Raw genomic sequence first — 25,707 nt, 5'->3', positions numbered from 1 at the left:
ACCACACCGGACCCCACTCAGCCTAGAATTTAGGCAGCACAAAAGTGGTTTAAAGCCAGCTCTGCTCGCTTTCTTGTGTACTATGCTTTCTGGGCTGCTCCTCTTGTGAGGTGCAGCATAGAACCTGTCCCCAAGTTTTTGTACTAGATAGGTCTTCTTGGGTGGCTAGTCTGTTGATTTGAGTGGTGAACTGGTATCTTTGCAATAAATGTAAAGATTGTTTTATGAACAACATTTAGGGATGGAGCTAGAGCTGAAATACGAAAGGAATTTCCAGTATGCTCTCTGAAGTGCCTCATACTACACGTTTCAATTCATGATGGGTAAACCTCACAAAGGTCCAAGATTTGGTCTGAATAAGCATCCATTCAACTTATCCAACTTCACTAAGCTGAAAACGGCATAAGATTAAGCTCTCCTGAGAGATTTCTAGAACCTTCTGCCTTCAGATGCATTATAAATGCCTGGAGAACAGCATTTGTTCAGCACTTCTGTTCTTGCAGTCCTGACTATGATTATTCAACATACTGAATTTTTTTTATCTTCATTAAAACTTCAGGGTAGGTTTGTTATAAATTTGAGATCAACTTTTGGGTCACTTCTAGTTGTAGTTAAACTGATTAGTTTTTTCATTGTATAAAAATATATATATTTAAAAATTAACATTATTTGTGTAGTATGCTAGGCATTTTATAGACATGCATGGAGCCAAGATCTCTGCCCCACAGACATGGGCAGTGTGTGACTCGTGCATTTGGGGATGCTGGTTATAAGCACCTGAAGCTTCCTAGAAGTAGGGGGAGCATCGCCACCCAGACCATAGCCCCACTCCCCTGCTCCACACTGTGGCCCTGCCCTTGCTCAGTCTCCTCCCCCCTGAAGCTCCCCGCCCCCGCTCTGCCCCTGGTGGGGCTCCCACTTGGCCCCCTCCCACTACTCGTACCACTCAGCCGGAGGGCCTCTGGGGAAGTGGCAGAGGGAGGATGGGAAGAGGAGCAGCATGGGTGTGGTCATGGGGGAAAAGAATGAATGGGAGTGGGGCCTTGGGTGGAGCGTGGTGGGGCCATATCTCGGGCTGCTGCCTTCTGGCAGCAGTGCTCCAAAGGCAGCAGCCTGGCACCGCTCCAAAGGGGGGGGCATCACATCATGTTTGGGGAGGCTTAGCCTCCCCTTGGCTCTTATAACCGCCGTCCATGCCCACAGAATTTAAATCCATTAGCCTGATCCTACCAGCCATACCCTGTGTGTAGTCCTTGCTCATATACAGACTCCAACTGAAGTTAATGGGACTATCCAGATGAGCAAAGATTCCAGTCCTTAATTAAAGCCCATTTTTGAAAATGTCATACAGCTGAAATATATTGCTCTTGTATTTGTTACATTACATGGCACAAAAGAAGGTTTAGTTGCTTTGAAATGAAATTGGTAGTTTTCTTAATTAGGCTCGGATCTGGAGATATCAAACTATCTTGCCACAGCTAACAAGGCAGAATAAAGGCAATAAAGCCAACTGTCATCTAAAGAATGGCCTCAAACTAATGCAAAGGCAACTATGGAGCAAAGCACCCAATTAATTCCTTTTGATACATTCTGTTTTGGGAACTTTTCAGGTTGCAAACTTCCACTGTGCAAATACTTTGGGGCCAAATTCTTCTCTCACTTAATGGAAGTTCTGTGCAGGTACCTGCGGGCAGATTTTGTTCCTTTCTTACTTTAATTTATTTTTAAACTTATTTGGGGAAACAAAGAACCGGATATTTTCTATTAACAAAGAGACAAACAATTTAAAATTTAAACACTCCAAGACCTGGTTACTGAACTAAAGTGCCTGCATTTACCAGCTGTTCTTTGGCAGGGCACCCCAAGCATTAGGTATTCAAGTCAAACCAATGATGCTAACCAGAGTGGAATCTAAACACATTCCATTAGTAGATAAAGACTAGCAGCTCTAGTCAGATGGCCTGAATCTAAGAGATGCTGAGCATCCACAATTTCCATTAAAGGCAATGGAAGCTGCAGACATTCAGCTCTTAGACTGTGAGCTAGTAATCGTAACTAAGGAAGCTGTATATTAAGGGGACAAGCTTTCTCTTATTACGGGGAAAGGGCCTTCCCTCCACTGTCCCTGAAAATATACCCCTACTAACTAGTTACTTGCAGTGGAGAACTTAAAATAATTCTTCTACCAACTTCACCCCAAGGAACTCTTTCACAGCTAAGATGACACCACCCACAACTATCACATCCCCGCCAACAGTCATAAGAAAAAAGAATAATCTGACTGGATACCCCCAGCAGACAGAATCACACCTAGGATCATTACATTAATTGCTTTAGGGTAGAAAATTGACTGTGAGTCTTCAACAAACATTACTTCCACCACAATCTCTGTACCACCTAGAGAATATACAGTCCCTGAAAACAGATCAGACAGTGATCAAACCAGCAGACAAACAGGATGCCATCATAGATCTTAATCATGATGACAATGTCAAAAAGGCCCAGACAGCTCTCTGACACAACCTACAATAAAGAACTCAAAGCTGCCCCCCCAACACAGGAATTCAAAATATACTTTCAAATCCTTCCCCAAACAACTACAAGAAAAATTCTACAACCTCCCTTCCCGCCCCCGCATGAACCTACCCCAGGGACTTTCTATGTGCTTCCCAAGACACACAAGGGAACTCACACAGGCACACACTCTTAGGCCTTGGCTACACTTACCCGGTAGTTCGACGGCTGGAAATCGAACTTCTGGGTTCGACTTATCGCGTCTAGTCTGGACGTGATAAGTCGAACCCGGAAGTGCTCGCCATCGACTGCGGTACTCCAGCTCGCCGAGAGGAGTACCGCGGAGTCGACGGGGGGAGCCTGCCTGCCGCGTGTGGACCAAGGTAAGTTCGAACTAATTCGAACTAAGGTACTTCGAACTTCAGCTACGTTATTCACGTAGCTGAAGTTGCGTACCTTAGTTCGAATTAGGGGGGTAGTGTAGACCAAGCCTTACTGAAGGAATATCAGGACTCATAGAAACCATTCTCAAACCAGACACCACACAAAGGGCCAGCTTCCTCTAAAACAGTTCAAAACATTAACAACCTCCCCTAGACCACCATTCTTGCTACCATAGATGCAGGACCGGCTCCAGGGTTTTGGCCACCCCAAGCAGCCAAAAAAAAAAAAAAAAAAAAAAAAAGCCGCGATCGCGATCTGTGGCGGCAATTTGGTGGGAGGTCCTTCGCTCCACATTTGACCTCTCAGTCCTCAAAGTAAACCTGCACAACACCTTCAAAAGATGAGCTTGGGAACTTAAGTTCATAACTATTCTAAACACTGAAAAACATGGACTTACCAGAGACACTGGTTTTATGGCTCATTACAATAATTTGTAACACGCCCCACTGCCTAATAACCCTTAATTACACACTTCATTTTAAGTGGTCTCCTACAGCAAGCGTGAACCCCTAATGCTTAACAATCTGTCCCAACTTGTGTTTAGCTTAGACAATCTGGTTACCTTCCCCATACATAAAAAAGAGCTTTGTGAAGCTTGAAAGCTTGTCTCTTCCACTAACAGAAGTTGGTCCAATAAGAGAAATATTACCTCTCCTACCTTGTCTCTCTCATATCCTAGGACTTATACAGCCACAACCCACTGCAAACAATTACAAAATTTTAAGCTATCTAGATATTGTCCCAGCACAGCCCTCCTCAGCCTGAGGTGGTATGGTTGCATGTGGAACTATGTTCCATTTACTTTTTTTAGTGTTTTATCCAATTATATGCAGGGCTGGCTCTAACTTTTTTGCCGCCCCAAGAAAAAACAACAACAACAAAAAAACAACAACAAAAACCCGCCCCACCGTAACAACCCCCCCAGCACCGCTCCGCTGAACCAAAACCAACCCCCCGATCGCCGCCTCGCCAAAACAAAAACAAAAACACCCCACCAGTGTCGCCCCGCCGAACCAAAAACAAAACAAAACAAAAAACCCAGCGCTGCCCCGCTGAACCAAAAACAAGAATAACAAAAAACCCCGAGCGCCGCAATGCCGAACCAAAAAAAATATCCCCGAGCGCCGCTCCGCCGAAACAAAACAAACAAAAAAACCCGCGAGCGCTGCCCCGCCACCCCAAGATTGGCCGCCCCTTACAAGGTGCCGCCCCAAGCATATGCTTGGTCGGCTGGTGCCTGGAGCCTGATTATATGGTAAATAAATCTCTAACGAGAAATCAAATTGTTTCCATGTTTTTCTTTGAAATAAGGGGAAAGGAAAAAATCCTGACACACAGTTTGAAATCTCTATGCAACAATTTCGAGCATTTTCCTAACTAGGAAGTAGAGAGTTAGAAATTCACAACTAATTAATATAGTTCCCATTCCCAGCTGAGCAGCAATTCATTTAAAAAAATAACTAAGATCTAATGTAATAACAATGAAGTACTGTGATCTCTGAACGAAACATTATTTCAGATCTTGTGCAGTGAACATTCCCATAGCCGACAGTCTTCAGAAAAATTATTGGCTGCACAAAAAGACCCTTTATGAACCACAGTCACTGGAGGACAGGGACACCTAGTGGCCATATTATTATTTTCTATCTTTTCCCTTTTCCTTCCCAGACTTCTAAAAAACTCCTAACCTTGCCTGAATAGAGCACTTTCCCTTTAGTAGGGAGATTTCCCCTTCCCCATTATTGCTACTTGGAAAGGAGGAGGAGGTTTGGATGCTTTCAGTACTGACAGTTTTATGATGCACACAGTGAGATATGCCTTCAGAATAAAAGCCTAGGCTACACTGCAAAAATTGTAGTCACACCTTAAAAATCTTGAGATCTGCTCTTTTCTCCTGTCGCTGTTGTCAGTTTTTTGAGGATTTAGTGGTGTGTATTTAAAGCCTCTCATAAATTCCTCTCCCAGCCTGGCCCTTTACACTGGCTGGCAAGAAAGAGCGTGCTGTGATGTTCAGAAGGGGAAAGGCCTTGCTTACAATATGCTAAAATCTTAGCATAGGAGTATTTTAAGTATTTTTCTCCCCAAACCAAGCAAATCATTGTGATAGACTGTCAATATATTGAACAAACTGTATGGAATTAAGATAACTTTACTGAGTTAAATTAAGCCATAGTGAATTAGGGTTAACAACTTTGGGGTATATTGTATTAAAAATGCAATTGTGTATGTGTTGTTGGGGCACTGTATGTACCTTCTCTAGTAGGGAGGAGTGATGATAATGTAATTTCTTCATTGTCAATGCTTTGAAGCTTGTTCTGAGCTGAAGCTGATAAACTTGTAACCACACGGATGCCCCTATGGTGGGGTATTAAAAGACACCACTTGCCAGAGCCCATGTAAGAGTTGGGATGAACTTCGGTAAACTTATTAGCATGTGCGTAGGTTCTTTTATTGTTTTTTATGTTTTCTCCTTAATGCTTTGTACCTTAAGAATGAAGTAGGCTCGCTTAGAAAGAACTGGGTGGTAACTTATATTTGTAGCAATTACACTGTTATCCATTTCTGAAGAGAAAACAATCCGGTGTCTTAAGGCAACCTCTCTGTGCTGGGAATTACACAGTGGAGAAAAGGGAACTGTTCAGCCTGAGAATGCAATGCCCTAGTCAGAAATGGAAGACATGCATCTCTCTATCCAAGAGAGGTGACAGGTGGGGAGCTGGAAGCCAAGTGTGGGTGCCCTTGCTGTACCATTGAGGAGAAATACAGGTGCCATTGCCCTGAACTGTGACAGAAATAATCTATCCATCCAGGTGTTTCTAAAGTGCCTGTCACCTGGTGAACCCACCACCAATGAAGAGTATGTCCACACCAAGTTTCAAGCTTCAGACTTTAGCCATATTTTTGCTGCAGACCTGCATATGAAAAGTGTAACTAGAATTTAAAAAAATAGGAAAATGTTGATTTGTTTCTCCACCCTTGCTGAACTCAAATACAGCCAAAGGGAACTTGAAGCAAGAAGAAAGAAAGAAAATAAGGAACGGCTTTCAGGCAGAAATCAAGCATGAAAAATTTCAGCTCAAAAAGGTAAATATTTCAGAAAGTTATAAGCATATACAATCAGGCTGATCAGATAACTGTTTTACAACCTTAACTACAGTGAGTGTGACCAGTGAGCATGATAATTAAGGCCTTGGCTACACTTGCGGATTCACAACGCTGCTGCGGCAGCGCTGTGAAGCGCGAGTGTAGTCGCGCCGCCAGCGCTGCGAGAGCTCTCTCGCAGCGCTGCAAGTACTCCAGCTCTCCGAGGGGAATAGCGTGCAGCGCTGCGAGAGAGCGTGCAGTGCTGCAGGCGCTGATTACACTGGCGCTTTACAGCGCTGCACTCGCTGCGCTCAGGGGGGGTGTTTTTTCACACCCCTGAGCGCAGCAAGTGCAGCGCTGTGAATTACCAGTGTAGCCAAGGCCAGAGTGAAATTCTTATTTCAAAATGCAATTTTTATGTATTTATTTTTTCTGAGACAGGATTTATTGCATTGCCATCTAGTGTTTATTCAGGGATTCATAAGGCCAGATTCTTGGAGCGACATGGATTTACACCAGTAGAGAAGAAGTCCATTTATTTTAAGGATGGAGGGACCATTATAATCATCTGGTCTGACCTCCTGCGTTACAAAGGTCAGAGAACCTCCCTAAAAATTCCTGTATCGAGACCAACAATTTTAGGTTCAAGTGATGAAGCATCTATCACATCCCTTGGTAAGCTGCTCTGAGGTTACATAAACATGCACCTTTTTTCCAGTAGAATTTTTGTAATCAACTTCTAGCCATTGGATTTTATTATTTCTCAGTCTGCTAGATTAAAGAGTTCTGAAGTATTAGGTATCTTCTCCCTGTGTAGGTAATTTTAGACCATGAACTAGTTGCCTCTTAACCCTTCTTCAATAAGCTAAATATATTAAGCTCTTTAAGTCACACACTGTTAAGAGTGGTTTCCCAAACCTCAAATCATTTTTGTAGCTCTTTTCTGAATCCCTCTCCAATTTTTCAACATCCTTTTAAACAAAACTGGACAAAGTATTCCATCAGTAGTCTCTTCAGTGCCCGTCATTGAGTGACCCCTGCTTGGGCACCCTCCTGCAGCAGGCCATGCCACAACATACATTTATCTGCCTCAGTTTCTCCTGTATCTGGCCCACCCAAAGGAATATTGTTTCTCACGGTGGCAAAGTCAAACCCTTTTATTCATACAAGTGCCACACTCTGCAGCTCCCTCACAGTGACAACACTTCCTCTCAAAACCACAAAGTAAAACCAGGTTACAATGCAGCAGCTCTTCAATCGCCTTCCAGGATCATCATTCTTAAACAGGATGAAGTTTAACAAAGAAAAATGCAAAGTGCTCCACTTAGGAAGAAAAAATCAGTTTCACACATACAGAATGGGAAGAGACTGTCTAGGAAGGAGTACGGCAGAAAGGGATCTAGGGGGTTATAGTGGACCACAAGCTAAATATGAGTCAACAGTGTGATGCTGTTGCAAAAAAAGCAAACATGATTCTGGGATGTATTAACAGGTGTGTTGTGAGCAAGACACGAGAAGTCATTCTTCCGCTCTACTCTGCTCTGGTTAGGCCTCAGCTGGAGTATTGTGTCCAGTTCTGGGCACCGCATTTCAAGAAAGATGTGGAGAAATTGGAGAGGGTCCAGAGAAGAGCAACAAGAATGATTAAAGGCCTTGAGAACATGACCTATGAAGGAAGGCTGAAAGAATTGGGTTTGTTTAGTTCGGAAAAGAGAAGACTGAGAGGGGACATGATAGCAGTTTTAAGGTATCTAAAAGGATGTCATAAGGAGGAGGGAGAAAACTTGTTCACCTTAGCCTCTAAGGATAGAACAAGAAGCAATGGGCTTAAACTGCAGCAAGGGAGGTTTAGGTTGGACATTAGGAAAAAGTTCCTAACTGTCAGGGTGGTTAAACACTGGAATAAATTGCCTAGGGAGGTTGTGGAATCTCCATCTCTGGAGATATTTAAGAGTAGGTTAGATAAATGTCTACCAGGGATGGTCTAGACAGTATTTGGTCCTGCCATGCGGGCAGGGGACTGGACTCGATGACCTCTCGAGGTCCCTTCCAGTCCTAGAATCTATGAATCTATGAATCCCCAGGTCAACCATCTGAGATCATTAACTACTCTGTCTCAGTTCTTCCAGGCCCTGTTCCAGGGCCCCCACTCTTCAGGCCTCCTACCTAGAGTTCCAAGATCTGCTTCTCTCTCATGAGTCTTCTCTTGTAGCCTCAAGTCATGCCTCCCACAAGAGGAGCCTCTGCAGCATTACACTCCCCGCAGGCCTCTTTGCCTGTGAATCCTATTCATGCTCAGGGAACCTCCCTCCAGGACCAACCCTTTGTTCTGGGGCTCCTCCCATAGCCCTCCATTCAGGTCTTCAGCCGGAGGGCTCTCTGCAGTGTTACACTCCCAAGGCCTCCTTGCCTTTGAATCCTCATGCTCCTTGGGACTTCTCTCCAGAGTCAACCCCTTGCCTCTGGGGCCTGCCTACAATGACCACACACTGGTTCTTCCCCTCAGTCCTCAGGGCCACTGTGCACGAGCCTTTCTGCAGCTTGGCAAGGCTCCCCAGCTTAGACAGTCCTCCCAACAGTTTTCCGTCCTCAACACTTCTTAGTGTATGCACAACATGCCTCCGGTAGCACATGACCAGGATTCATCACCAAGTTTGGTCCGCTGGTTGAATCATTAGCTTCCCCAGTGTAGGCCGGGTACCGACAGGGAGTGCGATGTGAATGCTGATCCATGCCCTGCTTCTCAGCACTCATCTCCAGCAGCTCACAGTTACTGCTCTCCTGCTGGTTTCCTGCAGCTCTTTCCCGTGGGCAACTCACTGCTGCTCCATCCATCTCTTCTCTGCTCCCAGGCAGCTCTTACCTGCCCCTCCTGAGTATTTCAACCTCCTCTCAGGCAGCTCTCACCTGCTCCTTTCTGTCCTCCTCCAGGCACCTCCTCCTTTCAGGTGGCCTCTTTTAAGCTTAACTGGGGGTCAACTGACCAGTCACAGATACACTGGCTTCTTCCCTCTTAAACAGCCAGTGTCGCCCTGTGACAGTCCAGCCACGAACAGAGATAATATTACCTATCTGCTCCTATTTGATATTCCCTTGTTTATGCATCCAAGGATTGGGTTAGTCTGTCTAGCCACAGAGTTGCACTGGGAGCTCATGTTGGGTAAGGAATCAGCTGAACAAAGACAACTTCAATCATTGGAGGGGATGCTTAGGCTACATCTACACTGCACACCCCTGGCGGCAGCTTGTAGGGTATGTGTAGCGACACAGCAGAGAGAAAATCGGGCTGCAAACACACTGTGGTGGGTAGCTACATATGTCAGTGAAAACCTATGATGGGGGAAGGGAGTGGGGAAAGGTTTCAGCAGCAATGGAGTGTGAAAGCATTCAGCAGCTCTCATCTGCTCACCACTTTCCCTACAGTGGGGGAAGTGCTTCAGCCGTGGGGAGCAGGAGGAGCCTTTCCCTGCTGCCAGAGTTTTTCATGTGGTGGGGGGAGGGCTCCAGCAGTGGGGAGCTGGTGGAGTTGTTCCCTGCAGTGGGGAAAGACTCCAAGCAGCAGGGAGCTGCCAGAGCTTTTCCCCACTGTCTTCCCCTTCCCAGAGCCCTTTCCCACTGCAAGGCTGGCATGGAAAGTCAACGTTACCATTGGTCTGGGGAGGGAAGGGAGGATAGCGGTGGCCGCAGATCTGTGCCAGTACACTGTGCAACAGGAGTGGTGGAGGTATGGCTGCTATTCCAAGCCATAGGCTGAAGTGGCACCTGCACCTGGCTTTTTGCAAGTAGAGTGAATTTCTCCCATTTTGAACACTCAGTGAACCTTTTCCTCTGCCACCAACTAAAACCACCTACCAGCAGAAACAAGTTGGTCAACTATTACTCTGGGGGCACACGCATAACTCCCATTGAAAATAATGGGAGAACCCATTCACTTGTGAGGGCAGAATTTGTCCCTGATGAACATACGGTTTTGTACAAGTACTTTAGCAAATTTACTTGAGGCGACTCATCTAGACACAGTGTGAAAATTCATCCAGCACACCTTAGCACTGAAAAACAATAAGCTAAGTTACCATAACATTTCTAAGATGGTAGCTTTCCATTCCTTGCTCCCCAATACTTCAATAAATGCTCATTTCTCTGTTCCCAAAATGTCACTTGAGGATCTGAGGACCTGCCAGGTTTGAAACCTGAATGTTAAATTCACTTTAGCTTGTAACTTTTTCTCTTTCATTAAAAAAATCTGATGACAGATTTAATGGTGAAAGGCTGATAACATTGACAGCTGAACCTCTGCCAATCTGATTTGGAAGCATATGTTTATCAGCATGCCACACAATATTCTGGTTGAATGTTAATTCAGCTTTGGTCTGCTTCTTAGGACAGGCCATTGTTGACCTCAGAATATATCATGATCAATATTGTATATTATATTGAAGAATTCTTATGAAGAGTCAGGCAAGACACCACTACACATAATAGTATTTCAAGATGAAAGAGAAATAATTAATTCTCTTACTGACCAATCCCTGATACTTCATGAATGATTTTTTTTTCTAGGGAAATTTATAATGAACATTTAAAAAAAGCCAACAGAACAAATCTCCTGATTCTGTTCTCACAATGGTATAAAGGGGAGTAGCTCTCTTGAAGTCAATGGAGTTACACATTGTACTTAAAGTGGTCTGAAAAAAGCACGTGTGGGGGGATGTCTATCATCCCCAAATCTGCCAGCCCCCCTGACCAGCAATTAAGTTTGCGCCTCAACTCCCCATATCTGTTTTGCTCCTCCCTCCTCAGCTAAACAGTAAATATTCATGGATTCATAGATTCCAAGGCCAGAAGGGACCACTGTGATTGTCTAGTCTGACCTCCTCTATAACACAGTCCACAGAACTTCCTACAAATACTTCCAAGAACACATCTTTTAGAAAAACATCTAATCTCAATTTTAAAATGGTCAGTGATGGAGAATCCACCTGGCCCCTGGGTAAATTGCTCCAGTATACTACATAATTAATTTAAGGAGTCATTTGACTCAAGCAAACTAAAAGTAAAAAAGTGGTTTATGGATAAAGTACACCAACAATTGTAGTTCTTGTGTTCATATTTGAAATTGTATAAGTAACTTTTGGATTGCGTTTCTCGTGACAGGTGGGTAATGATCTACATAATTTAAAAGTGAACTGAAATGCTTCTTTAAAAAAAATGCTAGATATTCTAAATACAGAATACGTCCACTAAAAAAATATAAACTAATGCATTTTACAAGGAAACTGTACATCTTTTTAACTGAAGATATGAGTTCAGGGTTCCATGTCTCTCCTGCAACAGCTGATGATGTCAATGTCTTTAGAGTCAAGAGCTACTAGTACAGGGGTCGGCAACCTCTGGCACGCAGCTCGCCAGGGTAAGCACCCTGGCGGGCCGGGTCAGTTTGTTTACCTGCCGCGTCCACGGGTTCGGCCGATAGCGGCTCCCACTGGCCACGGTTCACCACTCCAGGCCAACGGGGGCTGTGGGAAGCGGCGTGGGCTGAGGGATATGCTGGCCTTGGCTTCCTGCTGCCCCCATTGGCCTGGAGCGGCGAACCGTGGCCAGTGGGAGCCGCTATCGGCCGAACCCGTGGACATGGCAGGTAAACAAACTGGCCCGGCCCGCCAGGGTACTTACCCTGGCGAGCCGCGTGCCAAAGGTTGCCGACCCCTGTACTAGTACATTCGCTTCACTCTTTACACTGCTTTAGATGTTAATTATGTCATCAGCTTTAGCATTGACATCACAGATTCTGGAAGTCAGGTCTTGGCAGATAAATAAACCAGCCAAAAATAAACAAAGTAATATTTTTATCTCTTGGGCACCACCAATGAGCTCCCTGCCCCAGAAAACATACAGTTTAGGTGCCACACAAGACTTAGCAGGTGAAAGAAATAGAGCAATAGGTTGGAATGGGTTGGGAGGATGACACAGCAATAAAACAGGGTTTAGCGGAACAGCAGAAGTCTTTGGGCTGGTCCACACTAACCCCCACTTCGAACTAAGATACGCAACTTCAGCTACGTGAATAACGTAGCTGAAGTCGAAGTATCTTAGTTCGAACTTATCGCGGGTCCACACGTGGCAGGCAGGCTCCCCCGTCGACTCCACGTACTCCTCTCGCGGAGCAGGAGTACAGGCATCGACGGCGAGCACTTCCGGGATCGATCCCAGAAGATCGATTGCTTACCGCCAGACCCGGAGGTAAGTATAGACGTACCCTTAGTTAGGCAAGTGGTGAGCTAAGACTTCCACTTTTTTGCTCAACTCTGTTTTATTGTTACCTCCCACTCCTAGCCCATTTGTCTGTTTTGTTCTTCTGTGCATGCTCACATTCCAACTGACATAGGATTGCCAACTTTCTGCTTGCACAAAATAGAACACCCTTGCCCCGCCCCTGCTCAATCCATCCCCCCTTCCTCTGTTGCTCGCTCTCCCCACCCTCACTCACTCGCTCATTTTCACTGGGTTGGTTCAGGGGATTGGGGTGTGGGAGGGGGTGAGGACTCCGGGGTCGGGCCAGAAATGAGGAGTTCAGGATGCAGAAGGAGGCTCCAGGCTGAGGCAGTGGGTTGGAATGCAAGAGGGGGTGAGGGCTCTGGCTGGGGGTGTGGGCTTTGTGGTGGAGCCAGGGATGAGGAGATTGGGGTACAGGAGGGGGCTCCGGGGTGGAGCCGAGGGGTTCAGAGTATGGGAGGGGGCTCTGGGCTGAGGCAAGGGGTTGGGGTGTAAGTGTGGGTTCTGGGGTGGGGCCAGAAATGAGGGGTTCAGGGTGCAGGAGGGGGCTCCAGGCTGGGACCGAAGGGTTCGGAGGGCAGGAAGGGGATCAGGGCTGGGGCAGAGGGTTGGGGAGGAGGGGGACTGAGGGCTCCAGCTGGGGATGCGAGGTTTGGGGTGCAGGTGCTCTGGGCTGGGGATGAGGGGTTCAGAGGGTGGGAGGGGGATCAGAGCTGGGGCAGGAGGTTGTGGCATGGGGGGTGAGGGCTCCGGCTGGGGGTGCGGGTTCTGGGGTGGGACTGGGGATGAGGGGTTTGGGGTGCAGGAGGGGGCTCCGGCCTGGGATTGAGTGGTTTGGATGGCGGGAGGGGGATCAGGGCTGGGACAGGTGGATGGGGTATGGGAGGGCTTCAGGGGTGAAAAGTCTGGGCGGCGCTTACCTCAAGCAGCTCCCGGAAGCAACCACATGTCCCCCTTCCATCTCCTATGCATAGACGCAGCCAAGCAGCTCTGTGCGCTGCCCCGTCCGCAGGCGCCGCCCCTGCAGCTCCCATTGGCCGTGGTTCCCAGCCAATGGGAGCTGCAAAGCTGGTGCTTGGTACGGGGGCAGCGTGCGGAGCCCCCTGGCTGCCCATACGTGTAGGAGCCAGAGGGAGGACACGCCGCTGCTTCCAGGAGTTGCACGGAATCAAGGCAGGCAGAGAGCCTGCCTTATCCCTGCTGCGCCGCCAACTGGACTTTTAATGGCCTGGTCGGTGGTGCTGACCCTAGCCGCCAGGGTCCCTTTTCGACTGGGAGTTCTGGTTGAAAACCGGACACCAGGTAACCCTAGACTGACACCTAGAATGTAAGTTCTCTGGAGCTGGGACTGTCTTCTTTGCCCTTATGATTTCCGGCAAATCCTAGGTGCTACCATAATGATACCCGGAGAAGCCTTAGCACTATGCTAAACAAAATACTTCCTAGTCTGTAAGCCAGCTAGTGCTGGGACAGCTCCCAGTAAGGAGTGCCACCCCATATGTACAACAGCAGTGAATGCTCCTTAAGGTAGAAAGGGGAGGTTTCAAAACACTCAGTCTGGAATCTGACACATTTTTTTCTTTACCCAGTGTATCAGTTTTACCTTTCCACTTTCACACATCTCCAGCCTCCAGTGCATCCAGACAGTGCTGTGAGAGGCTCCAACACATTGCCAAACAGCATGTCGCCAGTGCAAACACAGGAAAGTGCATTGCTAGATCAAGGGCAGGAAGTATTGGCCAGTGCATAGCTATATATGTGTGAGCTAAGTAAGAGTTTGTCTACCTGGGGAAATTTACTGGCATAATTATACCAGTATAATTATAGCCCTCTAGTTATACCACTATAACTTCCCATGTGAACATTTATTCTGGCATAATTATTCCAATACTTTTCCCCATGTAGACTAGACCTAAATCCAGGAAAATCTCCAAATACACCATATTGTGAGAAGCACTTTCTGGTATTATATTATGTGATTTTTAATCTGAGAGCATCTCTTACTCAATTGCATACACAATTCCTTGGCTTTTCATTGACACTACTAAAGTACTTCCTTTCAGCTTTACATTTCCAATTGATCAACACTTGCTTTCTACAGCCAATGAGAAAATTATTTAAAAGAACCTAAAAAAACCCCGTTCACCTACATGGCATGAAATTCCCAGAACAATTAAAAAGCCAACACACATTTCACTAGCAGAATATTTAATAGCAACTCATTCAATTTCAGAAAGTGCCCAATGAGGAAGAATCAACTGGAACAACAAAAAGAGGATAGGAAATGGGGGAGTGCAAGAATCATGTCAGGCCACAGCATGCACAGGGGAAAGGAGTGCAGGTTGGCTCAGTATTATATCAGTAACAACATAAAAAAAAGATTAAATAAAGAGCAAGGGGAAAAACAGTCAGGTCTACTGGGAAAAAGCTTCAAAGAGCACAAAGATATAAATGAGGTGCCAAGCAACAATAATCATGTTAATGAACCTAAAACTGTATTTAATCAAATGCACAAATTAGGAACTCAGACATGAGCAAGGCTCATGTCAGGGAAGAAAGAATGTTCTTGCCTATACTCCAAATCTCTTCTCTCTCGGGCCTCCTACAAAACTTTCTTGTAGGCCCTGAATTCAAACAAAGTTACTACTAATGTAAGAACTACTTCTAAAGGTCTATATTTCCTGGTTTTCATTCTTGTTGGAATTCTACTGGAGCCCTCCACTTATTTCTCGTCTTTCAGGACATGGTGCAATGCCAGCTTTTTGCCCAGGTGTCTGAAGAGGTTGGGGTCTGTGATAAATGAAAGAGGAGGGAGGCAGCTCCCTTTTATGGAAACCCAGCCAGCTAGTTAGCTATAAAATCTCTCTTAGTATTTGTTCTCTACTTGCTTTTCCTGTAAAGGGTTAAAAAGTCTCCCTGCATAGGTAAAAGGAAGGGAGTGGGCTCCTGACCAAAAGAGCCAATGGGAAGGCTAGAATTTTTTTAAATTGGGGAAAAAAAGCTTCCCCTTTGCCTGTCTGTCTGTTGTTCTCAGGGAGAAGCAAAGACAGGGCTGCAGCTATACTGTAAGAGCTTGGGCCAGGAATGAAAAATCATCAAAGCATACCTAGAAACTACTCATTTGAAACCCCAGATATGTAAGTAGATCAGGAAATGTCTAGGAAGAAGCAGGTTTCAGAGTAGCAGCAGTGTTAGTCTGTATCTGCAAAAAGAACAGGAGTACTTGTGGCACCTTAGAGACTAACAAATTTATTAGAGCATAAGCTTTCATGGACTACAGCCCACTTCTTCGGATGTAGTCCACGAAAGCTTATGCTCTAATAAATTTGTTAGTCTCTAAGGTGCCACAAGTACTCCTGTTCTTTTTTAGGAAGAAGCAGTTAGGTTTATCTCTGTTTATTTCTTTATGGCTTGTGGACTCCTCTGTGCTAACCCCAAATGCTTTTGTTTTGCTTGTAACCTTTAAGCTGGACATCAAGAAGGTTATTCTTGATGCTTAATTCTTGTACGTGGGTTTTTTTAAAATCTAGCAATAGCCTGAGTTTCCAAATGTATTTTCTTTTTGTTTTTAATAAAATTTACCTTTTTTAAGAACAGAATTGGATTTTATGTCCTAAGAGGTTTGTGCACATGTTGCTTAATTAGCTGGTGGCAACAGCTGATTTCCTTTGTTTTCTTTCTCAGCTCTTCCCTGTGTGTGTGTGTGTGTGTGTGTGTGTGTGTGTGTGTGTGTGTGTGTNTCCCGGTGTGTGTGTGTGTGTGTGTGTGTGTGTGTGTGTGTGTGTGTGTGTGTGTGTGTGTGAAAGGGCTTAAGGGTACCCCACAGGAAGGAATTCCCAAGTGCGCCTTCCTGGGTTCTTGAAGGGGTTTTTGTACATGGGTGGTGGCAGCATCTACCCATCCAAGGTCAGAGAGAAGCTGTAACCTTGGGAGTTTAATACAAGTCTGGAGCGGCCAATATTAATTTTTAGAATCCTTGCGGGTCCTCACCTTCTACACTCAAAGTGCCAGAGTGGGGAATCAGCCTTGACAGGATCTGACTGTGGTCATTGTTTACAGGGTAGAGGTTTGGTGGAGAAAGTCCTGCTTGTTGATTTCTCTTAGGAGTGGAGTTTTATTCAAGTTTCCCTGGGGGCTTGCTGCTGCTTTTGTTTTTTGTTGTATTGTTATTTTAAATCATGCAAAAGACGTCCAGTGTAGTAGATGGGTCTATTTTATACATCGATATAAATCTTAATTAATGGTATAGTCAGAGTGAGGTGTTTAGCAAAGACATCTAGGTTAGGTGTCACTCTGCCACAGGAACCCCTACAGGCTCTTAGTCTTAGCTTCGTCAGCATTATAGAGTTACCTTTTTGTTAGCATCTTGGTCTGTACTGCCTATTCTTTGTGTTTTTTTCTCCAGTTGCTGGTTATTGTCCTCCATACTGCAAGTACTGAAATTGTCCACGAAGAGCTCTCCTATCCTTCATAATTTGTTTCAGCCACTGTTACTTAAAGCGTGATTCTATTTGAAAAGTGACTGTCTAAACATGGCACTATACGGTTGCCACTTATTTCTATATTAAGTCCACTAAGTTTACAAGCATAAAAAGGTTTGTTTGTTTTTTATTGTCAGCCCTGAAAATTCAACGTGGCATCTAAAAATCAACCTGGATTCTTTCCTTCTTATACATCATTCTACAGGCCAACCTATGCCCAGAGAGGCATCTGTGCAATACTATGGCTTTTCATGCATTTGCACAGGTATAACTGATTGGCCCTGAAATTGGAATTTAGCAAACAATTCTTTTGATGGTGCATAATGAAAACAAACATACAAAGAAAACTCAGCTCTCTTCCAGAGCTGTGTTTGCTTTGCAGTGATACCAGGAATAAAAAGCAATACAAATGTATTTTGGTCACTGATGTAAGCAGATCTGACTTTGAGTATGTACAGGGCATGGATCTGCTGTGTAAGAAGGTACCATATTCTACATGGTCACTTTTCAGAGCACAGCTGCACTTTACCTTTTATTTGCCATTAAATAAACAGAAGAAAGGGGTTGTTGTGTTTCCTATGCAGGCTCAGTTACTATAGTCTCTAACAGATATATTTTTGGTACTCTCTGAATAGGTATAGAAAATAAGGCTGTGCCTATGTGTGTGTGTGTGTGTGTGTGTGAAAGGGCTTGTGACTAGTGATTTTCAATGGGAGTTAGGTGCTTTTGTAAATCCTACCAGGCATCTACCTGCATCTTTAGGCACCTAAATACCTTTGTAAATCTGGCCCTAGATGTTATTATGGGAATTGTCATGAGTAGTCAGTTACTTACATAGGGGCCTGATTGAAAGTCCACTGAAATCAAAGGGAATCTTTCTATTGATTTCCATGGACTTTGGATTGGATGTGTAATACTCAGGGTTTGTCTACATAAACACTTAGTTTGCAGCAAACTGGGGTATAAATGTACCCTGCACTAGCTTGCATGCACTAAGTGTTCATGTAGATCCTGCTGCCGTGCACTACAAGTTTCCTAGTGCACTCAACGGGGCTTGGACTGTGGGGCTGTTTAATTGCAGTGTAGACATTCCAGCCAGGGCTGCAGCCCGAGCTCTGGGACCCTCTCACCTCACAGGGTCCTAGAGCCCAGATTCCAGCCCGAGCCCAGGAGTCTACACTGCAATTAAACGGCCTTGCAGCCCAAGTCCTGGGCTGGCACAGGCTAGCCGCGGCTGTCTAACTGCAGTGCAGACATACTCTTAGTGAGCAATAGCAGGGACCATGTGCAGGACATTAATGCAGGGTCGATTTACACCCCAGCTTGCCACAAACGAAGTGTTTGTTTCAACAAGCCCTCCAAAATGTAGATGGACATCTTGCGATTTCAGTAGTCTGTATGGACCCTCATGATATGGCGAGAAACTACACGGATCTATTCCTAAACATACATACTGAGCTTTGGCTTTGTCAGGATTAATCTGGTAGTATACTTTTGCCTTGCATTTAAACTAAATCATAAAATACTCACTGATGGATCCTTTGCTGACTGAAAGGGGCAGTATAGCAGTCATTCTCCTCTAGGTCTGGCAGTGTCTCCTTGTCCAGTCTCATAGGCTTTCTAGGTAACCATCCTCGAAACCTGCTGATTTGTCTCTCGATCCTGCAGTACACAAAAGGTAAAATCAAATGAGACAGAGAACAAGCAGTGCCTGCTTATCCGTTACATTAAAATCAGCCAAAGAGAGATTTTACTTACAACTCCCCCCCCCACACACACACACAAATAAGGAGACTTCAGAATTAACGGTTACTAAGAAGCCAGATATGACATTTTTGAGCCAAAGTGTCCTCAGATTATGAATAACCAGAATTTGGTAGAGCAGCGTCTTCTTATTTGTGTCAGCAGAACTTATGGTACATGATGCTGTAAATCGTGACAAAGCTCAAGGGCTTAAGCAATCAAGCTGTGGCCTGTACCTGAGTCATGTGACCAAGGATCACATGACAGCAGCTTGAAGGTGGGACCTCCTATAAGATGTTCATACAGTGAGAGAGACCTGCAGGGAGTACAGGAAGTTTCTCCTGATACAGAGCAAGGATGGTGGCAGGTTAAGGGAGCTTGCCAGGATTCAGACACAACTCCTAGAAGGAAGGCTGTGAGATACCCTACACCAAGGGCAGAAAGACTGAAACCCCTTGGAGGGCTGCAGAGAACCATATAGGTAAGGGATAAATGATTGCTAGGGCAGCACCTAAAAGGAGGGCTGAGGAGAACCCTGCACTGAGGATGTAAGTGATGCAGCTGCTGAAAGGAGGGCTGTAGAGAATTCCGCTGACTAGGAGAGGAATGGTTTAAATCTAGCAGAGCTACAGATACTTTATGTTTCTTTGGGCTTGTCAAAAAAATTCAAACAAAACACTTTCTCATTGGGTTTTGCGAGTTTTGTCAAAATCAAAATTTTCTGTAGGCAAAGACTGATTTTGGCAAAATGTTCCATTAAGAAAATCAAAATGTTGCATTTTGGGTCGACATTAATCTCAGTGTTTCTCTGAGCTGCCAAAGTGCTTCATGGAAGTTGTAGTTCCAGATCCTTCATGCCCTCGTTCTCCCCTATAGGGCTATATTTCTCATGATGGACTGCAGTTTCTCCATGTGGCTGGGCACCATGGTGTGCCACATGGGACTCCGATGATGTTAATGTTGTCAACAAACTCAATAAAAAAGAAGATTCAGAGTTTCCAAATCAAAATTTTTGGAACTTTTTGTTCCAAGAAATATCAACACTTTTAAATTTCAATTCTGAATGAAAACAAATGGACAAAAATATTGGAATTTCTTGTGGTACAGAATTCCATTTTTTAAAATCAGCTCTAAAGCTTATTTCATGTTATGGTAATAAAACAGACAATAAGTGGGAGAACATTATTTAAAATGCCTGGGTGCATCTGTGTTTGTCTGAGGGGAAAACTAAGGGCAGGGTGACTGTTGTGCCATGCTGCAGGGTAGCCTGCACTAGACTGCACCCTGAAACACGTCCTTTATCAAAATTGCCCAAACTTCAAAAAAGCTTTGGGTTTAGCTCAAGAAATGGACAAACATTCAAGTCATTTCTCATTTTAACTGAACCTGTCCCCATTGCCTCATACTGGAGTTGTATATTAGCATTCTACAGAAGTGGAAATAAATCTGAACACCTTGACATTTGTGCTTGTTTTTCTCCAGGATTTTTTGTTTGGTTGGTATTTTTGTCTGAAGGAACTATTTATAGGGCTGAAATAATATGAGCTCTAGGTTTAGCCAGGTATTTTCGTCATCCAGGAACTTAAACACTATAAAAAGACCAGATCACTCATTATACTGGGCTCAAATGGCACGCTGACTCATTAAGCAAGCAAATGAAAACACAAAATTGAAAAGGAATACATACACACACACACACACACACACACACACACACACAAGAACCTATGCATGCTCCTTCCATGTGTGCCATTATTTTGGTTAAACCAACCATGTGCCTTTGATTACAATCCAAATCAATTTAGTGCCAGTCGGTTGTGAAGATTGGAGTGGCAGGAGAAAGACTCAGTAGTGACTCCATTCAAGCACTGCACCAGTCGTGGAGCAGGGATGTTTTTATATTCAGTGCAAGTGGTCATGAAACACTAACTCTTTCTGTCTGGCCAAAAACAATATGTTGCTTCAGTTATGCAATATCTGCCCACTTTCTACAGGTGTCAGGGAATGAAGACTTTTATAGCACTTTGTGGCTGAATTTATCCCAGGCTGATATAACTCCACTAATACCTTCATACTTGACGTTGCTTTAGAAAAATTTAAATTAATGGACATATCCTATCTCCTAGAACTGGAAAGGACCTTGAAAGGTCATTGAGTCCAGCCCCCTGCCTTCACTAGGAGGACCAAGTACTGATTTTGCCCCAAACCCCTAAGTGGTCCCCTCAAGGATTGAACTCACAACCCTGGGTTTAGCAGGCCAATACTCAAACCATTGTGCTATCCCTCTCCCTTTTTGTTGACCTTCTGAGATTCTAAAGTTACCAAACCCTATAGCACTTATTTGGGAGATGGGGAAGTAACAAGCTTTAGAAGGACTCATTGTATTTATAGCATCTGTCCACCAAGGAAAAGGTTTGTATTCCATGGAGAGATCATATATCATCTACCAATGAAACCATGTGTTTACTATAATGTTGATACCATCATACCATCATCAGGGAATAATGGGATTTAATATCATAATAAAGTAAAAAGACTGAATTTTTAATAAATTCCAAATAAACTTGTCAAGCTACAGTAAATTATCTTTACCTGTAAATATCCACCTTCTATCAAATCTGCAGTGTGAAGCACCTATCACTCTTGAGCAGGAGTTTTCAAAAGTGCCCAGTGTTGGCCTACCTCTGCTCCCATGGAAGTCTGTAACAGGTTGGTTTGCCCATGGTCTGGAGAGCCTGGGGCTAAGCCAGCTCTGATTACAAAACCAGGGTGGAATCCGGTGATCCCTGGGTAAAAGGCAGCAGGAAGCTGCAGGGGACGGGGGGAGGAGTTGAAAGAGTCACTGAGATTGCAAGAAACAGGAGGAAGCTCTCTAAATTGAGAGACCCTGCCCAAGAAGCAGGGGAGAGACTGAGCCTCAGCGAGGAAGGGGCTGTGCCCATCTGAAACAGGGGTGAAGACTGAGTCTGTTTGTGTTTTGTTTTGAAAGAGTTTGTGTTGGACTACTGAGAGAGGGACTAAACTGGATTTAGGGGCCTGGAGGGAGGGGACAACAGTGTGCACCAGACAGCTCTCTGGGGTCCCTTCTGGGGATTTTTTGAACTACTTTGTGAACTCTGACTTCTTAAAGGGCCCCTGAATAGATGGGCCAGCAACAGAGGCAGGGGGCTGTAGAGTGACCTCTGTCCATGTGGAGGTGCTCAAGAGGCAATAAGCAGCCATACCACTACAACATCAATGGGAGTTTCACTATTGACTTCCAGGAGTGAAGACTTTGACCAGTGCTGAGCACTTTTGAAAATCTCACCATCATGCAGGCACTAAATACCAATATACAGACCGATCCTTGCCAAGCTGGTACATTTTTCCGGTATTTTTTGAGACATTTTTGCTTAGTTGGCCAAGGAAATGCTTGAGTCAAACAAAAAGGGTGAAAATTGTGAAGACTGAAAACCTCTGATTATTTTACAAGTTAGATACAAAACATGCATCAAACATGTCTTTAAGGCATTCAGCAACTGGGCAGAAGCGCTTCAAGGCAGAGATCTTGGGAAAGATTCATCTCTCATGTTACTGAATTAATTTCAATGGAGTTACACCAGAGATTAATTTGGTTCATTGTCTATTACTGTAAAGCACTATGCAACTGACAGCACAATAAATAAATAACACTGACATCAGCACCAGAGAGGAAGGGCGTATTGTATGCTGAAAGTGAATAATAAAGAACAGATTCTAATGCTATTGTTAGCCTCCCAAAATTCCTTACTAAGCTACATGGGAGGAGAAATAGCTGCAATTGTTGCACTGAAAAAGCTTCTTCCATTTTAAAAGATTCTACCAGTTTGAGATTCCCTATACTTAAAATGGGAAAAACTGATAAAACTGATAATCTCTCTCTCAAATGGTAGAAACCTTGAAAGTGCAACCACTGTATTTGCAGGAATGGTACGCTTGAATGTACATTAATAACTCTCCTTACCACTTGAACCTTCCCAAGAGTTTGACTATGAAGTCTGATCTGCCAAAAAAAATATACCCGCTTGAGTGATTTACCAACCTGTTCATGAACTTGTGCCGGCGGTGCAGGTAATAGATTTTTCTCCTGGAAGAACAGCAAAAATGAAGCCAGTCGAGAAGAAAACCCATCGTCAGTTACAGTATGAACTAGCAAGGAAGGAAATTGAAGATAGAAGCCTGTAAGAGGTGGAGGAAGAGACTAAAAAGAGAGATTAACAGAACTGTCACAGGAGCCCAAGACAAATTCTGGCACTGTTTGAATTGCAGGAAAGTAATTGTTTTTGTCATTACTTTTTTCTTTCTGCTGTTTATAATGCCTGGAGGACAGGGATTCAGAGGCATTTTGGTTTCAAAGGATTCAGCAAATGGATGTTTGTTCTTTACAAGGCAAATACAAATAAATAAATAAAAAATATTTAAAAAGGGCCAATAATTTAATCATTAAATATAGCATTGGATAAATTACATGTTGTTTAAATAGGGGAATGTTTAAAAATCCAGGAAAGTGGAAACCAAAGCCTGACACTAAACTATACCATCATACATGCAGTATTTATCAGGACAAATGCTGGGTCTATGGGAAATAACCTCCCCCCAAACAGATGAACATATAGACTGTGTATGGGCAGGGGTGGAGGAGGGATGCATGCACAGGGGTCAGTGAGGAGTCAGGAGTGCACAAGTATAAGCATTCTGACCATATCCCCTCACTCCTATGACCCAACCCCAGGTTGCCCCTTCCTGGCTCTTGTCACAGAGGGCCTGCAGAGCAACATCCCTATCAGCTCTGGTTGGAGCCAGAATGGGGTGTCCTGGTTCCGCCCCATTCTCTGAGTCCTGCTGCTGGTCGTTGTTCTCTTGGTATGCTCCGGTGCACAGTGCCTGCCAGAATTTGGCCCATTGCCTTCAGCATCTTAACACATTTCAAAAATTTGAGGGCAGTTCAGGTGCGGGTGTCTTAATCTTCCTTACGGCAAGATTTGGATGGCTTATTGAACTCCAGTCTCTTGCTCCTTAGTTTGACTTTGTCATCCACTGGAAGTCATTGTTAACCCAAGGCAGTTTCTATGTATTCTGAAATGTTCCATCATTTAATGCTGATCTATACCAATTCTGGAAAATGAAGGGTTTACACCACACAGCTCATTCTGCATATCTGGATATATTTTAAAATAGCATAGCAATATCCATTAGTGCCTTAGAAGCAATTATGTTTGGCAAAATTTGAAAATAAAAGCTGTATTGCTGCTTTAAACGATAGAGGTATGAAAATTAGTTATCAATTTCAAGTATCAGAGGGGTAGCCGTGTTAGTCTGAATCTGTAAAAAGCAACAGAGGGTCCTGTGGCACCTTTGAGACTAACAGAAGTACTGGGAGCATAAGCTTTCGTGGGTCAGAATGCAAGGCATCTGAAGAAGTGAGGTTCTGACCCACGAAAGCTTATGCTCCCAGTACTTCTGTTAGTCTCAAAGGTGCCACAGGACCCTCTGTTGCTTTTTATCAATTTCAATTACTTTCAGCATTTAGAATTTAAATAATGTAAGATATTTTGCAGATCATTAAAGCCCAGATTGTGGAGTAGATTTTCAAAAGCACTCCGTGTTGACCTAACACTACCTCTAGTCAGGCCCGCCGGCAGTAATTCCAGGCCCCATGGGAAGAACAGTCACACAGAAGCTGTGCCCAGTTAGCTGCCAGTTTCGCTGCTGGTGCCCAGTGAGCTGCCGGCTGAGCTGCTGGGCGTGCTCTTCCGGCACAGCCAGGGCTTCCCCTTGCACACCCAGTAGAGTGGGCAACTATCCAATTGTGCAAACCCAAAGACCCTTGCCCCGTCCCCTGCCCGTCCCCTTCCCTGAGACCATACCCATTCCCGCTCCTTCTCTGAGGCCCCGCCCCCTGCTCACTCCATCCCCCTCCCTCAGTCGCTTGTTCTCCCCCACCCTCACTCACTTTCACCAGGCTGGGGCAGGGGGTTGGAGTGAGGGAGGGGGTGTGGGGTGCAGGCTCTGGGAGGGAGTTTGGGTGTAGGAGGGGTGTGGGGTGCGGGCTCTGGGAGGGAGTTTGGGTGCAGGTTCTAGGCTGGGGCAGGGGGTTGGGGTGCAGGAGGAGGTCAGGGGGTCGGTGCTTACTTCGGGTGGCTCCCAAAAGTGACCGGCACACCCCTCTGGCAGCGGCTCCTAGGCGGGGGGCCCAGAGGGTCTTCACACGCTGCTGCCCACAGGCACCGCTCCCGCAGCTCCCATTGGCTGAAGTTCCCGGGCAATGGGAGCTGCAGAGTTGGCACTTGGGGCAGGGGCAGCTCACGGACACCCTCTCTCCAGGGGCTGCAGGGATGTGCCGGCTGCTTCTGGGAACGGTGTGCAGCGAGCCTGGGCAGGAAGCCTGCCTTAGCCCCGCTGCACTGCCGGCGGCAGCTGGGGGCCCCCGGACCCTTTTAAATCGCCCTGGACCCTGGGCAATTGCCCCCTTTGCACACACCCCACCCCCGTCGGCGGGCCTGCCCCTAGTGACGTCAATGTTAATTCTCCCACTGAATTCAGTGGGAGCACAGTCAGGCCAATGCTGAGTGCTTTTGAAAATGCTGCCTAGTCTGGCCCAAATGTTCAGAAGTGTCTACTAATGTTGGGTCCCCTGCTTGAGATACAAAAGGTCTGGTGTACAGAAGTGCTGAGACTTAAGTTATCAGGAACTGCGCGTGCTCAGGAGCTCTGAAAATCAGAGCATAGGTGTCTCAGATTAGGCACTGAAAACAAAAACCAAAGCAGATATATGTTGGCCTTTGTTTTTACAATCTAAACAGTTAAGTTACTGTTAAAATATTGGGCATAAAACTTTTAAGCAAAAACTTTGTCTAGTATAGGGTTACCATATTTTGTGCCTCCAAAAGGAGGACACTCCACGGGGCCCTGGCCCCGCCCCCAGCCCCGCCCCCTCCCCCTCCCCAACTCCGCCCCCTCCCCAAAGTCTCCGCCCCCTCCCCTGCTTCCCGCGAACATTTAATTCGCGGGAAGCCTGGGCAGGTAAGGGGGTGTGTGGGGGGAGGAGGTGCGGCCCAGGCTGGCCCCCCCGGCGGCTCCAGCCTGGGTCGGCTCGGGCCCTGGGGTGCCGGCCCTGGCCCCCGGCCGACCACCCCCGGCCCGCCCAGCA

General features: G+C 45.4%; 1 protein-coding gene across 8 annotated transcripts in view; it reads right to left on the bottom strand.

Moving 5' to 3' along the window:
• ANO4 (anoctamin 4) overlaps positions 1–25,707 on the bottom strand; it is a 274,760-nt gene that overhangs the window by 92,137 nt on the left and 156,916 nt on the right. For 7 of the 8 annotated variants that reach the window (XR_004646146.1, XM_034773716.1, XM_034773710.1 and 4 more), the window contains 2 exons: positions 22,600–22,644; positions 18,327–18,458 (listed from right to left, as the gene is read on the bottom strand). Coding sequence is in view for 7 of the 8 variants with exons in the window: in XM_034773716.1 (XP_034629607.1) it covers positions 18,327–18,458; positions 22,600–22,644 (177 nt within the window). In the remaining variant the exon portion in view is untranslated. Of the gene's footprint in view, positions 1–18,326; positions 18,459–22,599; positions 22,707–25,707 lie in introns of all 8 variants that reach the window. The other variant, XM_034773749.1, reaches the window with a different exon arrangement.

This window comes from Trachemys scripta, chromosome 1 (assembly GCF_013100865.1).
Source record: "Trachemys scripta elegans isolate TJP31775 chromosome 1, CAS_Tse_1.0, whole genome shotgun sequence".
Taxonomy (NCBI): domain Eukaryota; kingdom Metazoa; phylum Chordata; order Testudines; family Emydidae; genus Trachemys; species Trachemys scripta.
The sequence above is the reverse complement of the archived record's forward strand: the minus strand, read 5'-3'. Positions and strand labels throughout refer to the sequence as shown.